This window comes from Mus musculus, chromosome 19 (genome assembly GCF_000001635.26).
Source record: "Mus musculus strain C57BL/6J chromosome 19, GRCm38.p6 C57BL/6J".
Classification (NCBI taxonomy): Eukaryota; Metazoa; Chordata; class Mammalia; order Rodentia; family Muridae; genus Mus; species Mus musculus.
The window spans coordinates 56,330,963-56,349,846 of NC_000085.6; the positions used below are offsets into that span (position 1 = coordinate 56,330,963).

At 47.7% G+C, this 18,884-nt stretch overlaps 1 protein-coding gene across 7 annotated transcripts in view; it reads right to left on the reverse strand.

The window, feature by feature from the left end:
• Nrap (nebulin-related anchoring protein) overlaps positions 1–18,884 on the reverse strand; it is a 70,026-nt gene that overhangs the window by 10,926 nt on the left and 40,216 nt on the right. For all 7 annotated transcript variants that reach the window (XM_006526745.4, XM_006526748.4, XM_006526747.4 and 4 more), the window contains 10 exons: positions 16,167–16,265; positions 14,498–14,602; positions 13,699–13,806; positions 13,050–13,163; positions 11,177–11,374; positions 9,557–9,661; positions 7,075–7,173; positions 5,520–5,624; positions 5,081–5,188; positions 4,064–4,375 (listed from right to left, as the gene is read on the reverse strand). In XM_006526745.4, the coding sequence (XP_006526808.1) occupies positions 4,064–4,375; positions 5,081–5,188; positions 5,520–5,624; positions 7,075–7,173; positions 9,557–9,661; positions 11,177–11,374; positions 13,050–13,163; positions 13,699–13,806; positions 14,498–14,602; positions 16,167–16,265 (1,353 nt within the window). The remainder of the gene's footprint in view (positions 1–4,063; positions 4,376–5,080; positions 5,189–5,519; positions 5,625–7,074; positions 7,174–9,556; positions 9,662–11,176; positions 11,375–13,049; positions 13,164–13,698; positions 13,807–14,497; positions 14,603–16,166; positions 16,266–18,884) is intronic.

The following is an 18,884-nucleotide window of genomic DNA, read 5'->3' on the forward strand; positions in this document are numbered from 1 at the left end:
AGCCCAACCTCACCTGACTTACCCAAATGGCAAATTCTCTTTTCCCTTATATATACTAAGGCCTGGAGGCCTACTCGAGTGATCATGGATGAAGCTTTCCCAACACCCCCATCTTGGAACAATCTCTTGCAAATTCTGTAAGCACAACATTCATTTCCTGAGTGGTAATGAGTGGGTACCGTGCAAGCAATTGTTCCCAGGAGGTACCTGGAAGAAATTGTGTGTTTGTCATGTGAATACAAAATGGCATTCTTATACCTAGGCAGTGTTTGTGCAGACTCTATCTCAATATGTGCCCATTCTGCCTTGCAAAGGAAGGGTTCTTGTCCTTGCCCACAAAACAATTTTAGTGACTGGATGCTGTGTCTGATACTAAGAGACATGGACTGCCACTAAGGCATACTGGAAGCCATCAGGAATATAGACTAGAGTACCTGGGACATAAGAGAGCTCCCTATGGAAGCCAAAGAAACTGAACCAGGAATCAGGTGACCAGAGCCGGAAGCCCTGCTCCATCTCTTTCTAGCTATAGGACCTTGGGAAAGCCATTTCTCTGCCAGCCTGTGACCCAAGGCAGATGACTTAGGTGAGGATAATATCATATCTGCACCTGCAAAAATAAGAGCGATACTTGTTCCTTAATATTAAATGAGATTACAAAGTCTTTACACTAATGCCTGGCCCAGGAAGTTATAGGGGTTCTATGTTTTAGCTATTCTTGTTTCTCATGGAGGAACTGAAGCGTGGAGTATTTCAAGAGTCAACCCAAGGTTACCACACCAGGAAAGGGTGGGGCATGTACATTTTAAGACTTCCTACAGCCCTGGTATGAGATTATGCAGGAGCAGGGAACAGCAGACTCATAACGGACCAAAGAAGCCATAGAAGGCTCGGCCAAGTGTTCATAATGGATGCCCCCAGGCCAGAGCGAACAGGCCAGAGTGAACACTTGATGGAAAACAGAACTTGGACATGATGTCAGCAATCATGGCCTTGTAAAGTTTAGCCCAAGTCGGGAGCATGTCTCAGACCTTCTGGTACAACCTAATGCTTTCTTCCTGGCCAGGGCAGGGATACACAGAAGTGGCTCAACTAATAAACTCCTGTGGTGGGCTTGGAGGTTAAGAGAACTTGCTGCTCCTACAAAGGACTGCTCCTTTGTGCCAGAACCCACACCAGCCAACTCACAACTGCCCATAACACCAATTCCGGGAGATAGGGTGCCCCCTTCTGGTCTCTGCAGGCACTATACTCACACAATGTGTATGTATGTATGTATATATGTATGTATGTATGTATGTATGTATGTATGAATGCATGTATGAATGTACATACATGTATATGATATAGATCGATCGATAGATAGATAGATAGATAGATAGATAGATAGATAGATAGATAGATAGATAGATATGAAAGATGGATAGGATGATGACTATAATAAAGTTAACACCAGGAACACTATCACTGTTCATCACAGCTGGGAGTTCGGACTTCTTAACATCCAACCAATCATAGGATAATAACAGTACGAGAACACCAAGTGGTTGTTTCTTAACCCTCAGAATTGTAACAGACTCGGTTTTTAAAATGTAAATATTCAGTTGCCAGCTACCATTTCTCCTTTGAGACTATGGTCTCGATACTTTCAAATGTTAAAGTTTTTTTTTCCTTTCTTTTCAAAAGTAACAATAACATAAATCATACCTTTGGGTGGTATTTAGGGTTTTTTTCCCTTGATAAAATAAACTTGGCATTATGTTGATCCTTTGGTTAAAAAATATTTTCCTGTGATCTCAAAAAGTCTGAGATCACAGACCAGATCAAACTTTGCTCTTTTTCTGATTCTGGGATAGAGTCCAGGAAATATAATGTCTACCCAGGATCACCTAGCCACCCAAGGGCAGAGCTGGGTGAGCATCCACCTGTTGGCTCAGCAGTGACTTATGATGAATGGTTCATCAATAAGATTACCATTCTAACAGCCCCTAGCCATTTCTGTGTCCGTGATAGCCTGCTTATTGCCTTGAACCAAGAGCAGGCCCTGCCCTGGGGGCAGAACTGAGGTCTGGTGAGGGAACTTACGAAAGCAGCCTGTTTCTTCTAGGATTTTGTGAACCAGGCTTCAGGCTAATTAGGTCCTTTGCTTAGACCAACTCTCAGCCACAAACTGGATTCTAAGCCTGAGTTAATTCCACTCCTTCCACCCCCGGCGGACTTCTTGGAGGCACTTTGTTACTTGAGACATAAGTGCTCTAAGTGCCTTGAGGTGCTCTGAACACAATTCCACTGTTGGGCCCAAGATCTTCCAACGGTAGGAAGACATGACAAGGGCCAACTGCCCGTAGCTTACAGTCTAAAATGGGAGTACATTTTGCTTAAGGTTGGCATAGGGTCCAGAGAGACAGTGGGTGGCGCTATGTTCCACTCTGTATATCCTATACAACCACAACACATGATCACTGAACTATCACCACCATGTTGAAGACTGGGCAAGGATGAGGGACCTGTGCAAGCTCACGTGGTTGGTATGGAAGAAGGGAATGTACACCTCAGAAATGTAAGTGTAGAGAGCCTTCTTCCAGGTACACGGAGCATGGCTGCAGCCTCTCTCCCCTTTCCTGCCCCTGCTCTTGATTAGGGAAAGATCTGTCCTTTGGGAGCCTTGGGGCCTGTTCCTGTTGCAACTGTTTTTAAGAGAGTCAGAGTTCAGAAGGTGGGATCTGAGCCCACCTTACCAAGCCTCCCTGGCAGCTGTAAGCAAAGGATGACAGTCAGTGTGAGCCACAGTCAAATTCTCTTTAGATCTTCAGCCCACCCTGTGCTCTCTGCCTATCCGTGAAACTTCACTTGGTTCACCCACTTTCATGTGTATGTGGTATCCATGGTGTGCATGTCATGTTCACATGTGTGGGGGCATGAGCGTGTTCATGGGGGGTGCACACTTTGTATGTGCGTGTTGTACGTGTGTGTTTAAGCCAGGAGCTAGCATCGGCCACGTTCTGCAGTCATTCTCTGCTTTCTTTATTGAGGTAGGGTCTCTCACTGAACCTGACGTTTGCTGGTTTCCGGGGAGCCGAGCTCTCCGGCTTGTCCTGAAGACCCATCTCCGCTTTCCTAGTGCTGGAATGACAGGTGGCTGTCATTCTCATGTGGCTTTTATGTGGGTTCTGGTGGGGATCCGGCCTCGGGTCCCCACACTTGCTTGTCAAGTGCTTGTCCACTGAGCTGTCCCCACTGCTGGCTTGTGTCTGACATCAAACATATTACAACTGGTCCTGCTGGTGGTTTGGCCTTGAAACTCACTGTTCTATCTGCACAGATTCCTCTATCCCCTTCCCTTGTCTCCTGTAGGCCTTTTTGTTCAGATGTCACGACGTTTCAGTGAGCACTACACGGATGCCCCATTGTAAATGGGACATTAGCGGGGTGGTGATACACGCTGGCACCACCTGTAATCACAGCGCTTCAGAGGCTGAGGTGAAAGCACTTGTGAGGCCATCCTGGGCTACACAGAGAGGCCCTGCCTCAAAAATGTGCATATCTGCATGAACACGTGCACCTGTGCACGGGCACACACACACACACACACACACACACACACACCACTTCTATGTTCTGTTCATCTCCCTAGCGTGTATCTCCATCTGAGATATAAGATATCCACCATATCAATCATGATCCGTCTCCCTCCACAGGGCTTGCACAAGCATGGGGCATGACTGATATCTCCTTCATGTAGCTCTCACTGAAACGACCTGACATCTGAACAAAAAGGCCTAAAGGAGACGAGGGAAGGGGATAGAGGAATCTGTGCAGATAGAGCAGTAGGTTTCAAGGCCAAACCACCTGCAGGACCAGTTCAGTTGTAAGAGCAAGATTCTAAAGAGAGGCAGAAGACAAGATAAGCCAGCAGAGTGCTTATAGTAGGTGCTCAATAAATATCCGTTGACTAAATAGCCCCAGCCTGGAGGACATAGGCCAAGTCTGCAATGTAGAAGGATCAAAGCTCAAAGAAGAACCTCGGTGTGGTAGAAAGAAGATGGGGCACAGTAGATCCTACCTCACTCTGCAGGGCGTGCGCTTTCTTGGCCCAGGCCATCTTCAGATCCTCAGGCAGGGCGGTGAACTCGTGGCACTGTGTCCGGTAGTCGTGGTCACTGGCCAGGGCCTGGGCCTTCCTGGCATGGACCAGGTACATCATATCCATGGGCAGGTGGCACTGAGCTTGGCTGCTGGCCGCCTCCTTCCTGTACTGATTCTCACTCTGCAGCTGGCCCATCCGTAGGCAGTGCAGTAGCCGCGGGTCGTCACTCACATTCCGCACCCCAATGAGCTGTCCACGCTCCTTCACAAACTCGTGCCTGTAGAGAAACTGGAAGGGCCGGCCGGCTGATCAGGCACCAGTACGTGCATGCCTACCTCACAGCAGCATGGAGTCAGCGGGTGCCCTTGGGGCTGAAGGATGAAAACATTATACCTCCCTTCCTATCTCATTAAAATCAGATTCTCAGAACTTTGGGGTGCTCCCTGCTCCCCTTATGTGTCCTGTGGCCCACAAGGATTCTATCAAATAGGCTAAGAAAGACTCTTGTATTTCACTTGGAGAAACATTAGATCCCAAAACAGGATCTGCCCATTCGAAGTCCACGTTCTCTGTGATTTGTTTGCGGGGAAAGAGAAAGTCACCGTCATGTCCCAAAGCAGTGGGCGTATGAAACATAGCTATGGATTGTGGGGGGAGTGACAGAGAGCCAAGGAGAGGCAATCGCCATCTCTTATCTCGTCCTTGTTCTGGATGCTGCAAACAGGCGACTCTCAGGTGAGCACTGCCCGCCACTTGCAGTTAGACCCCAGTGGCCAGCTCCTTCTGCTAGAGACCATTGCATGCATTCAGCCTGTGATCGACCCTCCCTCTTTTTTTGGAAGGACCTCATTCAGAACTAATATATTCTGCAGGTGACACCTTCTCTCACAGGACTATAGATTTCCTTTAATTCAGGAAAACTCCGCCTCACACATTGTTTTACATGAAGTTAAGAGAGACAAGGCAAGATGGAGGTCAGGGGATTCCACTCACGTCACTGGCTATGTCTCCAGAGGCCCGAGCAGCCTGGAAGGGGAGGGCGTCTATCGTCAGCTTGTAGCCTTGAGCACGAAGATTATGCCAAGCCTCCTTGTATTTTGCCTAAAGTGGGAACACAGGTATATCTTTTCAAGAACACACGTGAATCGATTAGCAAAGGGTGCATGCCCTATCATTGTGGCAAGGTGTCCTAGAATCCATTTGTGAGCAGCAAACGCCTTCAGCTTCACAGAGCAAACTCTCATTAGCACATGTAGGCTCTGAGCATACATGTATATATAACACGCATGTGGATTTTACATGGGCATCTACATTGGATGCTTTTTAAAAACTTCGACACAGAGTGGGGAAGCGGCTGTTGGATCGCTCAGAGCAGGCATTACAGGTAGCTTCAGGCTACCATTCTTGGACTTCGGCAGGGAGAAAGGCTGACCTCGCTCAGGTTGGCTGCGTTGGTTTTGGCTCGGATGAACTCAGGCAGACCAAGGGTCATCGTGTATTGGTGCCGTGCGTCCTCGCCAGCCGCTTTATAGAGACGCTGAACCCAAATGAAGAATAAGTAAATAAACAGACGAGCAAACAAACGAATAGACAGTGAGGTGCTCCGCACAAATTACAAAATAATTAACTGATTAATTAATAATAATAATAAACAAACAAATGAGCAAACAAATAGTGAGACACTACACACAAATTAAAAATTAATAAACTGACTAGTTAATTAATCATCAATAAGTAAATAGCGAGAAGACAGTGGTGTGTGGGTCCATGCTTGCAGCTGGGGGGGCTTCCCTGGGCACGGCTTCAGCCTGAGTTGATGGACATTTCTTTCAGTTCAGTCAGGCTGTCTGAGTCACGTTGACTGAAATAGGAGGACCGTGTATGGAACTGAAACAAGGGGCAAGTGTCCTGAAACTCATTCCCCTGATACAGCACAAGGTGACCCTAAGGCCTGGGACACGTAATGGAAGCCCTGCTGGTGGAGCGAGGCAACCCTGTTCTGCACCCTTCCCTGATGTCTTCAGAGAGCAAGCTGAGCCAGAGCCGCCCTGGAGGGCCAGTCCCTGTGAGCAGAAATGCGCCAGTGCTTGCCAGCTTCTGTCGGGCAGAGGCCGTCGTAAAACAGCCTCGTCACAGCACTCGGCTTAGATAGAAAGAGGCAGGGAGGGCCAAGGAAGAGTTTTAAACTGATGGCATCTCTGTGCAAGATGCTAAACTCTGTCTCTTTTGGGTCCTTATCTTCAGCTGCCACTTCCAGCTTCCGAAGGCTTGGGATGAATGTGAGCGGGAAAATTAGCCAGTGTCCTCCTCATAACTTCTGAAAGCTACAGTTGGGGGAATCTGAAGAACGAAAATGATCCAATAATATGTATCTGCTCAGCTGACAGGAACGAAAATGATCCAATAATATGTGTCTGCTCAGCTGACAGGAGAATCCCGGCAAGGGGAAGAGCTGGGAGGGTGGGAAGAAATAATTTTGGCAAAGGAGACCCCTTCTCCTCCTTTTCTTTCTTATTGGGAGTAGCAAATGTTGTGGGAAATCAATCTAGGAGATAGTGAGTGAGGTTAAGGTGAAATCTTCCAGACAGACGCCATGCAAGACCTGCCTTCGGATAACCACATGTCTTCCACAAATGAACATTATATTGGTTAGCCACCGTCTGCCTAGAATAGAGCCACGGGGCAGATTTTCTGACTATGTACAAACAAGTCAGCTGAGGGCCTTGTCCACAACTCTTTGGGTCCAGCCACTGTAGGGTGTGGCCTGAGGCTGATTCCAACCCACCCCTGGTCTAGAGGAAGTCTAAAACAGATGCCCAACTGGCCCTCCTGTCCCCGGAAAGACATTCAGGCTCTGTACAAATTTTTTTTCCTTACAAATCCTCCATAAATACAAATGACTTTCCCGTCTCCAGGTTACACAGATTCACACATCTTTTCTTTTCTTTTAAAATCTAACCATCCCTGAACAGCCATTGGAGTTTCACCTCATTGGTGATCTGGTTGCTGTACTTGGCATGCAGGAGGTTGGGAGTATCTGTCACGGCCGTGTACTTGAATGACCCAGGATGCTGGCGGTATTTACTCTGAGAAAGGAAAGATATAAGGTAAGGGTGAGAGATATGGTAAGAGAGGAAACAGTGCTGTAAGTCCTAATTAGTGTGTGTGTATGCATGCGAGAGCATATACACACCTGTGCATGTGCATGCACATGTGTGTGTCCCTATGTGTACATGCATGTAGATGCCAGAGGATAATTTAGGGTGTTGTATCTTCTCTTTGAGATAGGTCCCTCACAGGACCTCGAACTTGCTGCCTAGATAGCCTGGTAGCCAGAGACCCCAGGATCCTCCTGCCTCTGCGTTTCTCCACATTGGAATTAGAAGTGTGTGCCACCACGCCCACTTAAGCCTCCTTCTGCCCAGGCTTCCAGCCCATCCCTCTAGAATCCAGCAGGCCATCTCCCTCTGCAGGCGAACTGGACCAGCTACACTTACAGTGGACACAACTTCATGGAAGACACATGAAACACTGTGTAGTTTCAAAACCACACTCATGTGCAGTGACACATTTGTAATCCCAGGACTGGAGAGGCAGACAGGCAGAGATCCCTGGTGCTCACTGGCCAGCCTGCCTAGAATACATACTGAGTTTTGGGTTATGGAAAGAACCCTGTCTCAAGGATAGCTCCTAAGGAACAAAGTCTAGGCCCCACATGCACACCCACACAAATGTACACACAAATACACACACTACACCTGCCTGCATCAGGACTCAGAAAGCCATTGGCTTTATGGGTTTGAAGATCCGCATGGGGCTCTGAAGAACATGGGCCATGGAGAGCTTTGATGCAGAGGCTGTTCTGGAAATGCAGAGCCCAGGGCTCCTGAGCTCCCACAGGGCAAAGTCCACCCATCTTAGCTTGCAGGCTGGAGCTAAACATCTACCCCTCTATTCCCAACATCATCCTGGTCCTTCAGTCCACCATAAACATCATGGGGTGAGTAAGGTTCCCCATGCATTTAGAGAGCTTAGCATTCCGAGTCTATTTACTTTTTTTTTTTTAACCAACTAATCAGCACACACATAGTTGCCATCTCAAACAGCTGTCAGAGAAACACAGGGCTTAAGTCAGTGCCGATCCTTACAAAAGCCGGACAGAGGTGCTCTGTATAAGCCCATGTGACTAATTTAGAAGCTGGGGATCAGAAAGGGCAGGTAACTAGGCTGAGGTCACAAAGCAGATGAGAGCTGACTGAGAATTTCAATGCCTTATTTGTGGTTTTCAAAGCCTTCCTACTTCCCACTGTACCACAGGGCTGCCCTTCAAAGGACCTAGGAAAAGTGCATCTTATGGGCTCATGAGTCAGCGACTTGATATTCTTGTATGTGTGTTTGTGTGTGTATGCGTATGTGTGTGCAGAGTGTATGTATGCACGTGCAAGCATGTGTATGTAAAATATGTGTACAGTATGTGTGTCTGTATGTACACACTGTATATATGTACGTGCATGGGTGTGTTTACAGTATGTATATTCACATGCATGCATATTTGTGTACAGTGTGTACAATGTGTATGCATGTGTATGCATATTTGTGTGCAGTGTGTATGTATTGCAGTGTACATGCATGTGTGTACAATGTGTATATATGTATGCAGGTGTGTACAATGTGTATGCATGTGTATGCATGTGCATGCATGTGCAGTGTGTATGTATGTGCAGTGTACATGCATGTGTGTACAATGTGTATGTATGCATGTGTGTACAATGTGTGTGCATGTGCATGCATGTGCGTACAATGTATGTATGCATGAATATGCATGTATGTGTACAATGTGTGTGCACATGTGTGTGTGCAGTATGTATGTATGTATGTGCATTGTGCTTACATGTGAGTGCATGTGTGTGCACAGTTTGTATATGCATACAGTGTGTATAATGTGTATACATGTACATGTGCATTCATGTGTGTGTACAATGTGTGTATGCATATGTATGTATGTATGTATGTATACAGTGTGCATGTGTATATGTGTATGCGTGTATGTATGAATGCCAGAACTCAATGTTGAGTATCTTCCTCTACCACTGCTCACTTTACTCTAGAGAGGGTCTCTCACTGAACTTGGGACTCACTGCTTCAGGTTGACTCATTGGCCAGTAAGCTGCAGGAATCCTCCTGCCTCCATTAGACCAGAACTGGGATTACAGATGAACACCACGGTGCCTGACTATGTAAGTGGGTGCCAGGGTCCTCACATCACTCATTTAACCTTATCCCCTGAGCCATCTCCCCCGTCCCCACCAAGCTTTCTTAGGTGGAGTCCAGTCTGAATGAAAACTTCAGTAAGAACAAATACTCAGGACAAGCTCAACCTCCAGCTGCCTGAGCAGTGGGACACAGGTCCACTGGGATGTCTGTCGTGGACATCCCATAACGCCATCACCCTCTGGAGTCCCTCGGTACCTCGCTGATGAGCTCAGAGGCTTTCTTTCTTCCTTCAATCTCCAGTGTTCCAGGAACGACACAGGGAACACCACGCATGAAGTTCAAGTCCGAGCGGTACAGATTCTACGAGGCATATATAAACATCAGAAGAGCCAAACTCTGAACAGAGAAGCAAGAGAAGCCTGGGTCTCTGGACACCATCTAGGAGCGCATGGCTAGGACCCCAGGCCGTCTGGGTCTGTCTGTACAGATGTGGCACCGTTCAACAACGCGGCTCCTGCTTCTCTGCAAAGGCTTACCAGGGGAAAATGGGGGTCAGAAGGAAGTCACTCGGCTGTCACTTCTCGGTGAGTAGCTGTGACAGGGGTACCGGATGGAGTTTTGTTTTAATGTGAGCTATCAAAACCTAAATGCTGGAGAGGATTGTGGCTAGAAAGTCAGGTGTCTCGGGGCAAACGTACAAAAATGGTTTAACCAGGCTTTCAAACAAAAGCCAGCAGCAGTGGGTGGTATTAATTAATCATGGGTAAAGGAAGAATTAATGAATGAATCCAAAATAAGTTGGCAAAGACTCATTCGGGTCTGCACCTCTGTGGGTAAGTGTGTTTTTAACCCTAACCCTGAGTGATTTGGAGTGACAGTTAGAGTCCCCACGTTTACTCCCCTCAGCCAGCAAAGCACCAGGTGTGCTACCCTCCGACTAGTACGGCAGCACCAGACAGGACGGGCTCCGGGGCTCTACATAAGTGACAAATGGCCACCAGTGAGCCTGGCAGCTCCTTCATCCCTACAGCCGTGCTCGGGTTCCTGGTAGTTAGCACAGCCATTCGGGATATACTGTGCATAGGCACGGTGTTCCAAGGGTGACAGATCCCGGATCTGAGCTCCAACCACTGCACTTGCCCACCCTGCGGCACCACTCGTCTCACTGTCCTCCATGTCGCTTGTTGCCTGCACATTTCTGGATCAGGCAAACCTAGCAGGCTGGGGAGGAAGGTGGGTACCAGGGATGCTGCTGTCTTGAGGGGAAACACACCTCATTTCCTCGGGAATGTAAGATTACCTAACTCCTCTCTGCCTCCTTGCTTTGCAGAACAGGCATAGGGATAGGGAGCTGGGCATGCCACCAGAGGAGGGAAGATACCTCACAAGGACTAAGAGGACCCTGGGAGGCATCTCCAGGACCTGACTGCCTAGCCTCCATCTGTGCTCCTTCCATAAAACAGTAAGAAGGTTTTCCACCCAACCTGAGGCCAGGGACAAATCCTGAAAACCCACAAATCCATGTGGCATCTCACCCCATTCCCTCACATACAGCTGACCCAATTTAGACTACTGAGTTCCCTCCCGTGTGTCCTCTACAACTTCTCTGAGTAGTAAGAACGATTAGCATAGGGATATTGTGGGGATAAAGTGAGGTAATTTCCAAATACAGAGACTCTCAAGGAATGGCGGCTATTCTCACTGGAGTGCTGTAATTGTGTTTTAGGATAGTGTGAGGGCACTTGGGCTAGATAAAGAAGTTTAGGATGCCTGACCTAAAGAGGCTACAGAGAGCCACGAGGAACTGGAGGGTCACTGGCTTGTGGTCTGAGCTGCCAGGAGGAGGGTCCTGAGGGAGAGGCCCGGGCACTTTACCTCACTCTGTAACTTGTGAGCTTTCTTGGCACAGCTCAGCCTCAGATCTTCTGCCAAGACTGTGTGCTGGGGGAGCGGATGTCTGTAGTCCTGGTCGCTGGCCAGGGTTTGAGCCTTCTTGGCATGCACCAAGGTCACCATATCCAGCGGCAGATGGAAGTGAGCCTTTGCGTGTTCAAAGCCTTTCTTATAATTCACCTAGAGGGGCGGGCAGACCGGCAGCCATCATTTCAAAGCTACTGTTTGCATGGGATCATCAGGGAGAGCAACTATGATGCAACCATCCCATCAACCGGAGACACTGATGCGGGTCCATGTGGCCCCCTTGCAGACAGACACACACCTAACAAGCATCCTTGCGTCTGGCTCAGGACTTTGCAATTCTTGGCCATGGAAGTCACTGGCCTGAGTACAGGGGCCATGACTCCCTGAGTAGGAGGAAATATAAACAAGAGACATAGCCAACACCAGGGAGCCCTTGATCAGTTTCCTAGGTCACCCTGTTTTACATTGTCCATAAGGCTCATGAGTTCCATTCAATGTACCCCCCCCCCAATATCTGCTCAAGTTCAGGGCTTCTCAGGTCATGGCACTTGGCAAAGAGTTTCTTCAAACATTAGATGGATTCCTAGTCAATCTGAGAGCCAGCAGGAGGAGAAGGCTGTCTGAGAAGTAAGTCCTGAGAATAGATACTGATCCCAGAGCCCAACATATACCTTGAAGACTGAGGAAGACCCCCATTTCAGGCTCACCATCCCCACCAGCCCTGGGAGGAGCTGTGTCAAGGCTGGTGGTTCTCATCCGGGGCCTCCTCAGAAGTAGGGTTAGACTCGCCACCTCTCCCTTTTGCCAACTGCCCTCTGACACTCAACTCAAGCACGTGGCCCAAACCTCCCATTTTCATCTCATGCATGAGGCCCTCACCCTCAGAACAAGGCCAGCTCCCATCTAACCACATACTCGGAGGTCAGCAACCCAAGGCAGAAAGCAAGGGAAGAAGACTGAGGCAGAGGAAGGTGGCAGAGAACAGATGAAGCTGTGGGACAAGAGAGAGGGAGAAGGAGGGAGTGGAGGAGGAAGCAAGGAGGGAGGGAGAAGGAGAAGGGGAGGGGAGAGGGAGAGATGGAGAGAGAAGGAGAGGGAAACAGCATGTGCTCCTCTTTCTAGCTGACTCTGGGCAATTCATTCACTCTTGACTTTAATAAGCCAGTGGAGACCCTAGAGAGAACTTTGACAGTTAAATGAGATCATATATAAGCTAGACTCCTGTAACATGTTGGGCACAGCTTTCACCCCTGACATTTACCCCTCACACATGTGCAAGGAGGTTGCATATACACCTGTGTACCAGAGTCCACAAGACCATATTAGTTGTCAAAGGGTGATAGCAAATCAGGCACACACATAAGAATAAAGTGGTGTGTGTGTGTGTGTGTGTGTGCATACAAGTACATACCCCATCTACAATGAACTGCTATCGAGCAACTTCAACTGGCTATAGCCTCCAGGAATCCAGTCTTGCATCTAACAAGCCTTCTAGAACTTTCATAAAAATCTTTCCCCATTTCTGAACACTTGTGTTAATTCACTCTGTGGCCTACAAAAATAAAATATCTCTGCAGGCCAAACACATCTCACAGACCACCTAGACCCAAATCAGAGAACACCCAGTCCAGAACGGAACTAGGAAGTCCACAAATCCAAGCACATTTTACAGAGGAAGAAGCTAAGACCCTGAAGGAGATTTCATATCTCTGCCCAGCAAGTCAGGAGCAGCAGGATCACCCACTTGCCAGAGGCTGGGCGACCTGGGCCGGCTGTTCCAGGAGCAGCATCGGGTGGGCCCTCCTCAGCTCCTGCCTCTCCTACTTACATCACTCTGCAGCGAGGTCGCGTGCACTGAATGAGCAAGGCTGAGGTCATCTTCCAAGCTCCGGGAGCCGAGCATCTGGCCTTTCATTCTCTCAAATGCTTCTTTGTATTTGTACTAAAGGGAGAGAGAGCGGGAGAGAGTAACAGCTCAGGGACAAGGGACACAGAATGGAAGAGGTGGGTATTGGGCGAAAATGTTTTGTTCTTTTGACAGTAACTGGGTGAGTTAAAAGGGACCGCGCAGGAGTCGTGGAAAAGTCTATTCTTTCATATGCAAGACTCCCAATGACTAAAGGGCTCTGATTTGAAATGGCGGAAGCGTTAACACTTGGGCAGCCCGGGCTGAGAGACGGTGCAGGCATCGTTAGTGGGCTCCTTGCAGGCTGGCTTTATGAAATCTCTTGGTGGAGGGTGCATTTCATCTGCCCGGGTTCTGTGTTTACAGTCCGGCATTTGGCTTTGTGCCCCGGGCTAGGGAATTTTTTTTGTGTGAGACGCACTCTTTCTCAGTGATTATTATCCGATTGCCCTGACGCAGTCGGTTGGGACGGGAGAGGATATGAAATCCACAGGCAAAAGAAGGCGAGAGTTAGAGGCAAAAGAACTGAAACAGGTTTGGATTAAACGTTGCCACAGAACTGGACACTCACGTCACTTATAACTTCGCTGGACGCCTTTGCTGCCTGGAATGGAAGGGCATCCAGCCTCAGCTTGTATCCTCCATCTCGAAGCCGGCTCCAAGATTCCTTATAGCGAGTCTGGCAGGGAGAAAGGCCCAGGTCTGATAGGCTCCTACATTCTGCTTCCCCCTCTCCTCCCCCAACAGGGATCTGGTTCGGTAGGTCTCCCTCTCCCACCTACAGCCCTATCTGGGGTTACAAATCACTGTGGCTAAGAATCGATTATATCCTAGAGTGAGCTACTGCCTCTCGTCCACCCTTGGCTCATGAAGCCATAGAGGGGATGAGGCTGTGCTTGTATAGCTCATTATACAAAATAGAAGAGCCAAATGCCACTACCAAAGATGAGGAATGACTGGTGAGGGGCTCTTAAAGAAACTGCAGAGGGAGGAGTTGAGATCTCCAAGTGTGTCCTTGGCACAACCACCAGCTGCACCTAGCGTTATTAAGATGTGTTTGTATTTCAGCTCCCTTCCATGGAAGCCTTTGATACTAAAGGAGATAGTTTTCCTGACTCCTCCACCCTGGCGAGCTTGCATGTTGCACGGGACACACTAAACCGTTTACAGAGCCCAGCGCAAACACGAGTATGGATCCCCTTGTTCCCAGTGGTCATAGACCCCGATCTCATGAAACCCATGAAGGCACACCATCCCCTCCGGTCTCTGAGCCCAGTATCCCACCATAGACCCAGCACAGGGCACCGTGACGCCCGTGAAGACGCCCTGCCCTCCCTCCTCTAACCCAGCATCCCCTTCGGCAGTTTCACCTCGCTGATGTTCATGGCGTTCAGTTTGGCCAGCAGGACTTCAGGCAAGTCTGCAGTCTGTGTGTAGTGGTGCTTCACATTCTCCCCTTGCTCCCTGTACAGTCTCTGTGGGTGCACAGGGGCCTTTGCATTACACCCAGAGCCGTTCCCATGCAGCCAGCAGCCACGTCGTAACTCAGGAGTCAGAGGGCTGCGGCTGCTATGTCACCAGAGCTGATCAAGGCACCCTGCCTCCACCCAGATCTCTCATAGATGGCACAATGAAATTCATGTCACTCTCTCGCCAGATCTACATTCCGACTCGCAGCTGACAGGTGGAAACCCTCCCCCACCACCAAGGCTACACTTAAGTTCTTCTGGGACAGGTGTCACCTGGATGAAAATGAGGTCAAGCCTTGACTATTCACCCTTGACCATTCACTTCAAAGCTATGCGATAGGGACTGGGGTCCCAGAAGGCACACAGGCGATGGCATTCTGCAGGGGGTGTCACAAGCCCACCAATATCTTCCTTCAGTCTCCACCTTTAGGATTCCTGACCTAATAGATATTTCCCCTGGAAAGTTCAGGTTTTCTTTACCCAGAACTCGCAGGGAGCTTCATGCAGCTTACAAGTTTGCTTGATGGCATACAGAGTTGGCACAGCCACCTAAGAAACTTTCAAAATTATGTGTTTCCATCCCAGTGCCTAGCGGACATGTCCAGGGTGCTACATATCACAGCAGTGCCCCCTAGAGTTAGGATAAGGACACAGCAAGTGTTTTTTTCTTCCCCAAGAATTTCTTGTCCAATTATGCTGCTCAGAATTCAATTTGACTCTGATGAGCAGGGAAAACAAGGATTTAGTTCCAAAGTCCAAAAGTCTGGGAGCCATACCATCTCATAGCATGAAGAGTACCCAGGCCCTTTTGGGATGCCTATAGACAAAGACACAACCAGAATTTCTTATAAAGCCGTACAGAGAGTTTTGAAGGCTGGATCCCAGGGTTTGTCAATATTTTTGTGTGTTGGACGTTGAATATTTTAAGATATTTCAAAGCCAAGTCTGCCTTATGCACAGATCTGTGGACTTTGCACAGTAGTTGCAGCCTGTGCTTAAGGGAGTTTTTTTTTATAAGACCTCAATGTTCTATTTAATCTCTAGTGAACTAAGCATGGGGTCAAATCTTGGTTTCCGGTAATAATACAGAATACGATAAGAAGTGGCTTAAAAGTCAGGCTCACACCCACAAGTCAGCCTCAAATCATTTATGAAAGTGTGGGGAAATGAGAACACACCATCAACGCCTGCCCTTGGAGCCCAAAGAGCCCCAAGCCCCATCCCAATTAGCCAGAATCTTACTCCAGGTTCTAGCTCTGAAAACAACATTTTTGAACAAAAGGAGGAGGGGGGAAAGGGGCCTGGCGGCCACAGATCTACAAGCTCTGCAGAGGCAAGGAGGGAGAGCATCCAAGGCAGTGGGATGCAGAGCCCCACTTGGCACAGGAGCACAGGAACGCCCCGTTTGCATCCTAATGAGGAAGGAACCCCACCAAGGGGAGCGTCATGAAAGACGAGGGTCCCTTCATCCTCGGGACGACAGAAGGAGCAGACCCGAGATCCCCTCCGCTTCAATCATGCCGCTGAAAGAGAGCGCACTCTCGGAGTCGTAATGTACATTATCACTTACATCCACTGCTTGGGTATAACTAATCCTGGCCTGGACCATCTCCGGAGTGTCTTTAATACTGGTAAACTTCAAAGCATCTGGGTGCTGACGGTACTTCTTCTGTTGAGCAGGGAAAGATCAAAGCTGTGAATTTTGTGCCGCTCTTTCATGCCATTTGAAAGGGGGAAAAAAATCACAGGTTGCTTGAGATTAGAGCGAATTTGTGAACATAATTATTATTCGGCTTCCTCCATCTTTATTTCTTAGGTACCTTCAGGTTAATATTTGTTTCCATTTAAGAATAACCTGGTGTCAATTAACATTAAAGTATTGCTACCCGGTGCAAAGACAACATCTCAAAATTAGATTACACCAGTAAAATGCTGTAGAGTATACACTTCCAAAGCCGTTCTTTCGAGAGGCTTCAAATACTGTGTCGCAGGTGTTTATGTCTAAGTTTGGCCAGAAAGTGCATTCCTGGTTACGTTGATCGACTGAAGCTTTCTGTTTTCCTTCCCCCAAGGGACCCAGCAGACATTATCACAGCCAAAACCCTGCATTTAACATGCAGGGTGTATACCTTGTGGTCTATGCTTTATCTAGCATATATGTAATTCTCAAAGACATTACAATAAGGAAAAGGACCCCGTTACCATTGAAAGGAGCGCTCATAACATTTGAAAGACATAGAACGTGCACACTAAACAAAACAAAAAGCAACAGAAAATGTGAATGCCAGCAAAGGTCTAGGTGATTCCGTTTGAAGAACTCTGCATAGCATGGTCAGGTTCATTCCACGTTCTTTTAATCAAAGCACTTTTTTTTTTCAGAGCCTGATATATTATAATCGTAATGGTACCGTGAAGTTTATTTTCCCTGAAATCATATTATTTTCTAAACACCTGCTCACTTGTCTGCTTGAATTTGTGTGTACTGTACTAGGCTGTCTTAGGTGCAATTAAACCCAGCCAGCCACCTGTGCTTTGCAAATGAAGCTTTATCACATAGTCACCCTCATTCAGGGACATACTCTCCATAAATTTTCTCAGTGGGCTGTGATGGAGACTATGCAATTAGCAAAGCTAAAATTATTTACTACCTGGGGCTAAGCAGAATAGTTGTAATGACTTCTGTGTCACACCTCAGATGTATGTGTGTGTGTCTGTCTGTCTGTCTGTTTCTGTGTTTATATGTGAATGCATGTATGCATGTATTTGTGTACACATGGATGAACATATGTATACATGTGTATGCATGCGTGTATTCAATTACACATGTGTGAATGAATGTATGCATATATGTGTGCATATGTGTATGAATGCATGTATTCGTGTGTATAAATGTATGTATATGTGTGTGAGTAAATGTATACGTGTATGTGTGCATAGGTGTGAATGCATGTATACAAGTGTTCGTGTATATGGAAATGCATGTGTACATGTGCATGCATGTGTTTGTGAATTTATAGATCCATGTGTATTTGCATGAATACATGTGTGAGTGTTTCCATAGTCATGTGTGGCTCTTTCCACAATATCTAGTGTTCTCTCTGAAAGTTAATCAGCCCAATTTGACAAGAACCTAGGAACATCAGATAGCTGGGGAGAAATTGTTAAAATACATCCTGCCCAATATAAAGTTTGGTAACTGGACTGAAACAAAGATGCTAAGAATATCAGAGAATGTCTTGAGAAAGTCTGCAAAATGAGGAAAGGATTATGACAGTTATAACACACGAAGCCAACGATTCCCCTGAAAGTCCTTGGCGCCAGACTTAGACACGCAAAGACATCATCTGGAAGTCTGAACTGAAAATGAGCAGGTAGGGAGTGAAGAGTCTTCTTTACGAGAGGGCCCAGTGCTAAGGTCGGGTGATTAATCCTGAATGTGAATGCGTGTTCCCATAGTTTTGTATGTTTAGGTTGCTGAAAGGCCCTTTCTCTAATTAAACAAACAAACAAACAACCCCACAGACCAACATTGACCCACTGAGGACCCAGGGTTCTCTGAGTCTTAAGTGACAAATAAGGTCTCTGAAAATTATACAAGGCAAGGTCAGCAGTTTCGTCTAACGCGTGAGGAGACTAGACTACAGATCCTGCAACACTGGTCAAGGGCGTTACAAAACCAACATGGCTGCCATTCTACGCTGACTATGCATTCAGTAAGAAGCGTGCTTCGAATCAACATCTGAGGAGCCTTGCTGCCAAAACTAAAGTCTTCAAGGGCTATGCAAACTTAGGGCTCCTCCCTGTCCAGAAAGTTCCGGAAAGACCAGTCTACTCTAAAGGCAATGGAATGCTCACTTGCCTTCTGGACACAGGCCTTCTCAATAGGCATGAAGTGGGTGGATTTGGGAGTTTGGTGATACAGAGCCTCTAATGAGCCTGAACTTCAAAACCACAGTTCTCAGAGGCGCTCTGTGCGGCTGCCGTTCTGTCCCCTAGAGGGCATCTGCTGCCTGCCAACATCCGCAACCTTTGAGGCTGCCACCACTTGACAGAGAGTGCTTCTGACACCTGGAGGCCAGACATGCTGCTGACCATTCCCGGAAAGAATTGACACAAGTATCAACAGCACAGAGGCAGAACCCCACCCTTGAACCCCACAGTCCTTAAAACTGCTGCTCAGGGAGACTGCCCAGAGAGCAGGAGAATGGCTGTTCTCATGAGCAGAACTGCCTTCAGGTCCACTAGGGCAGCTGCACTCTGACAAGGTGAGACAGTAGAAGGGACATAT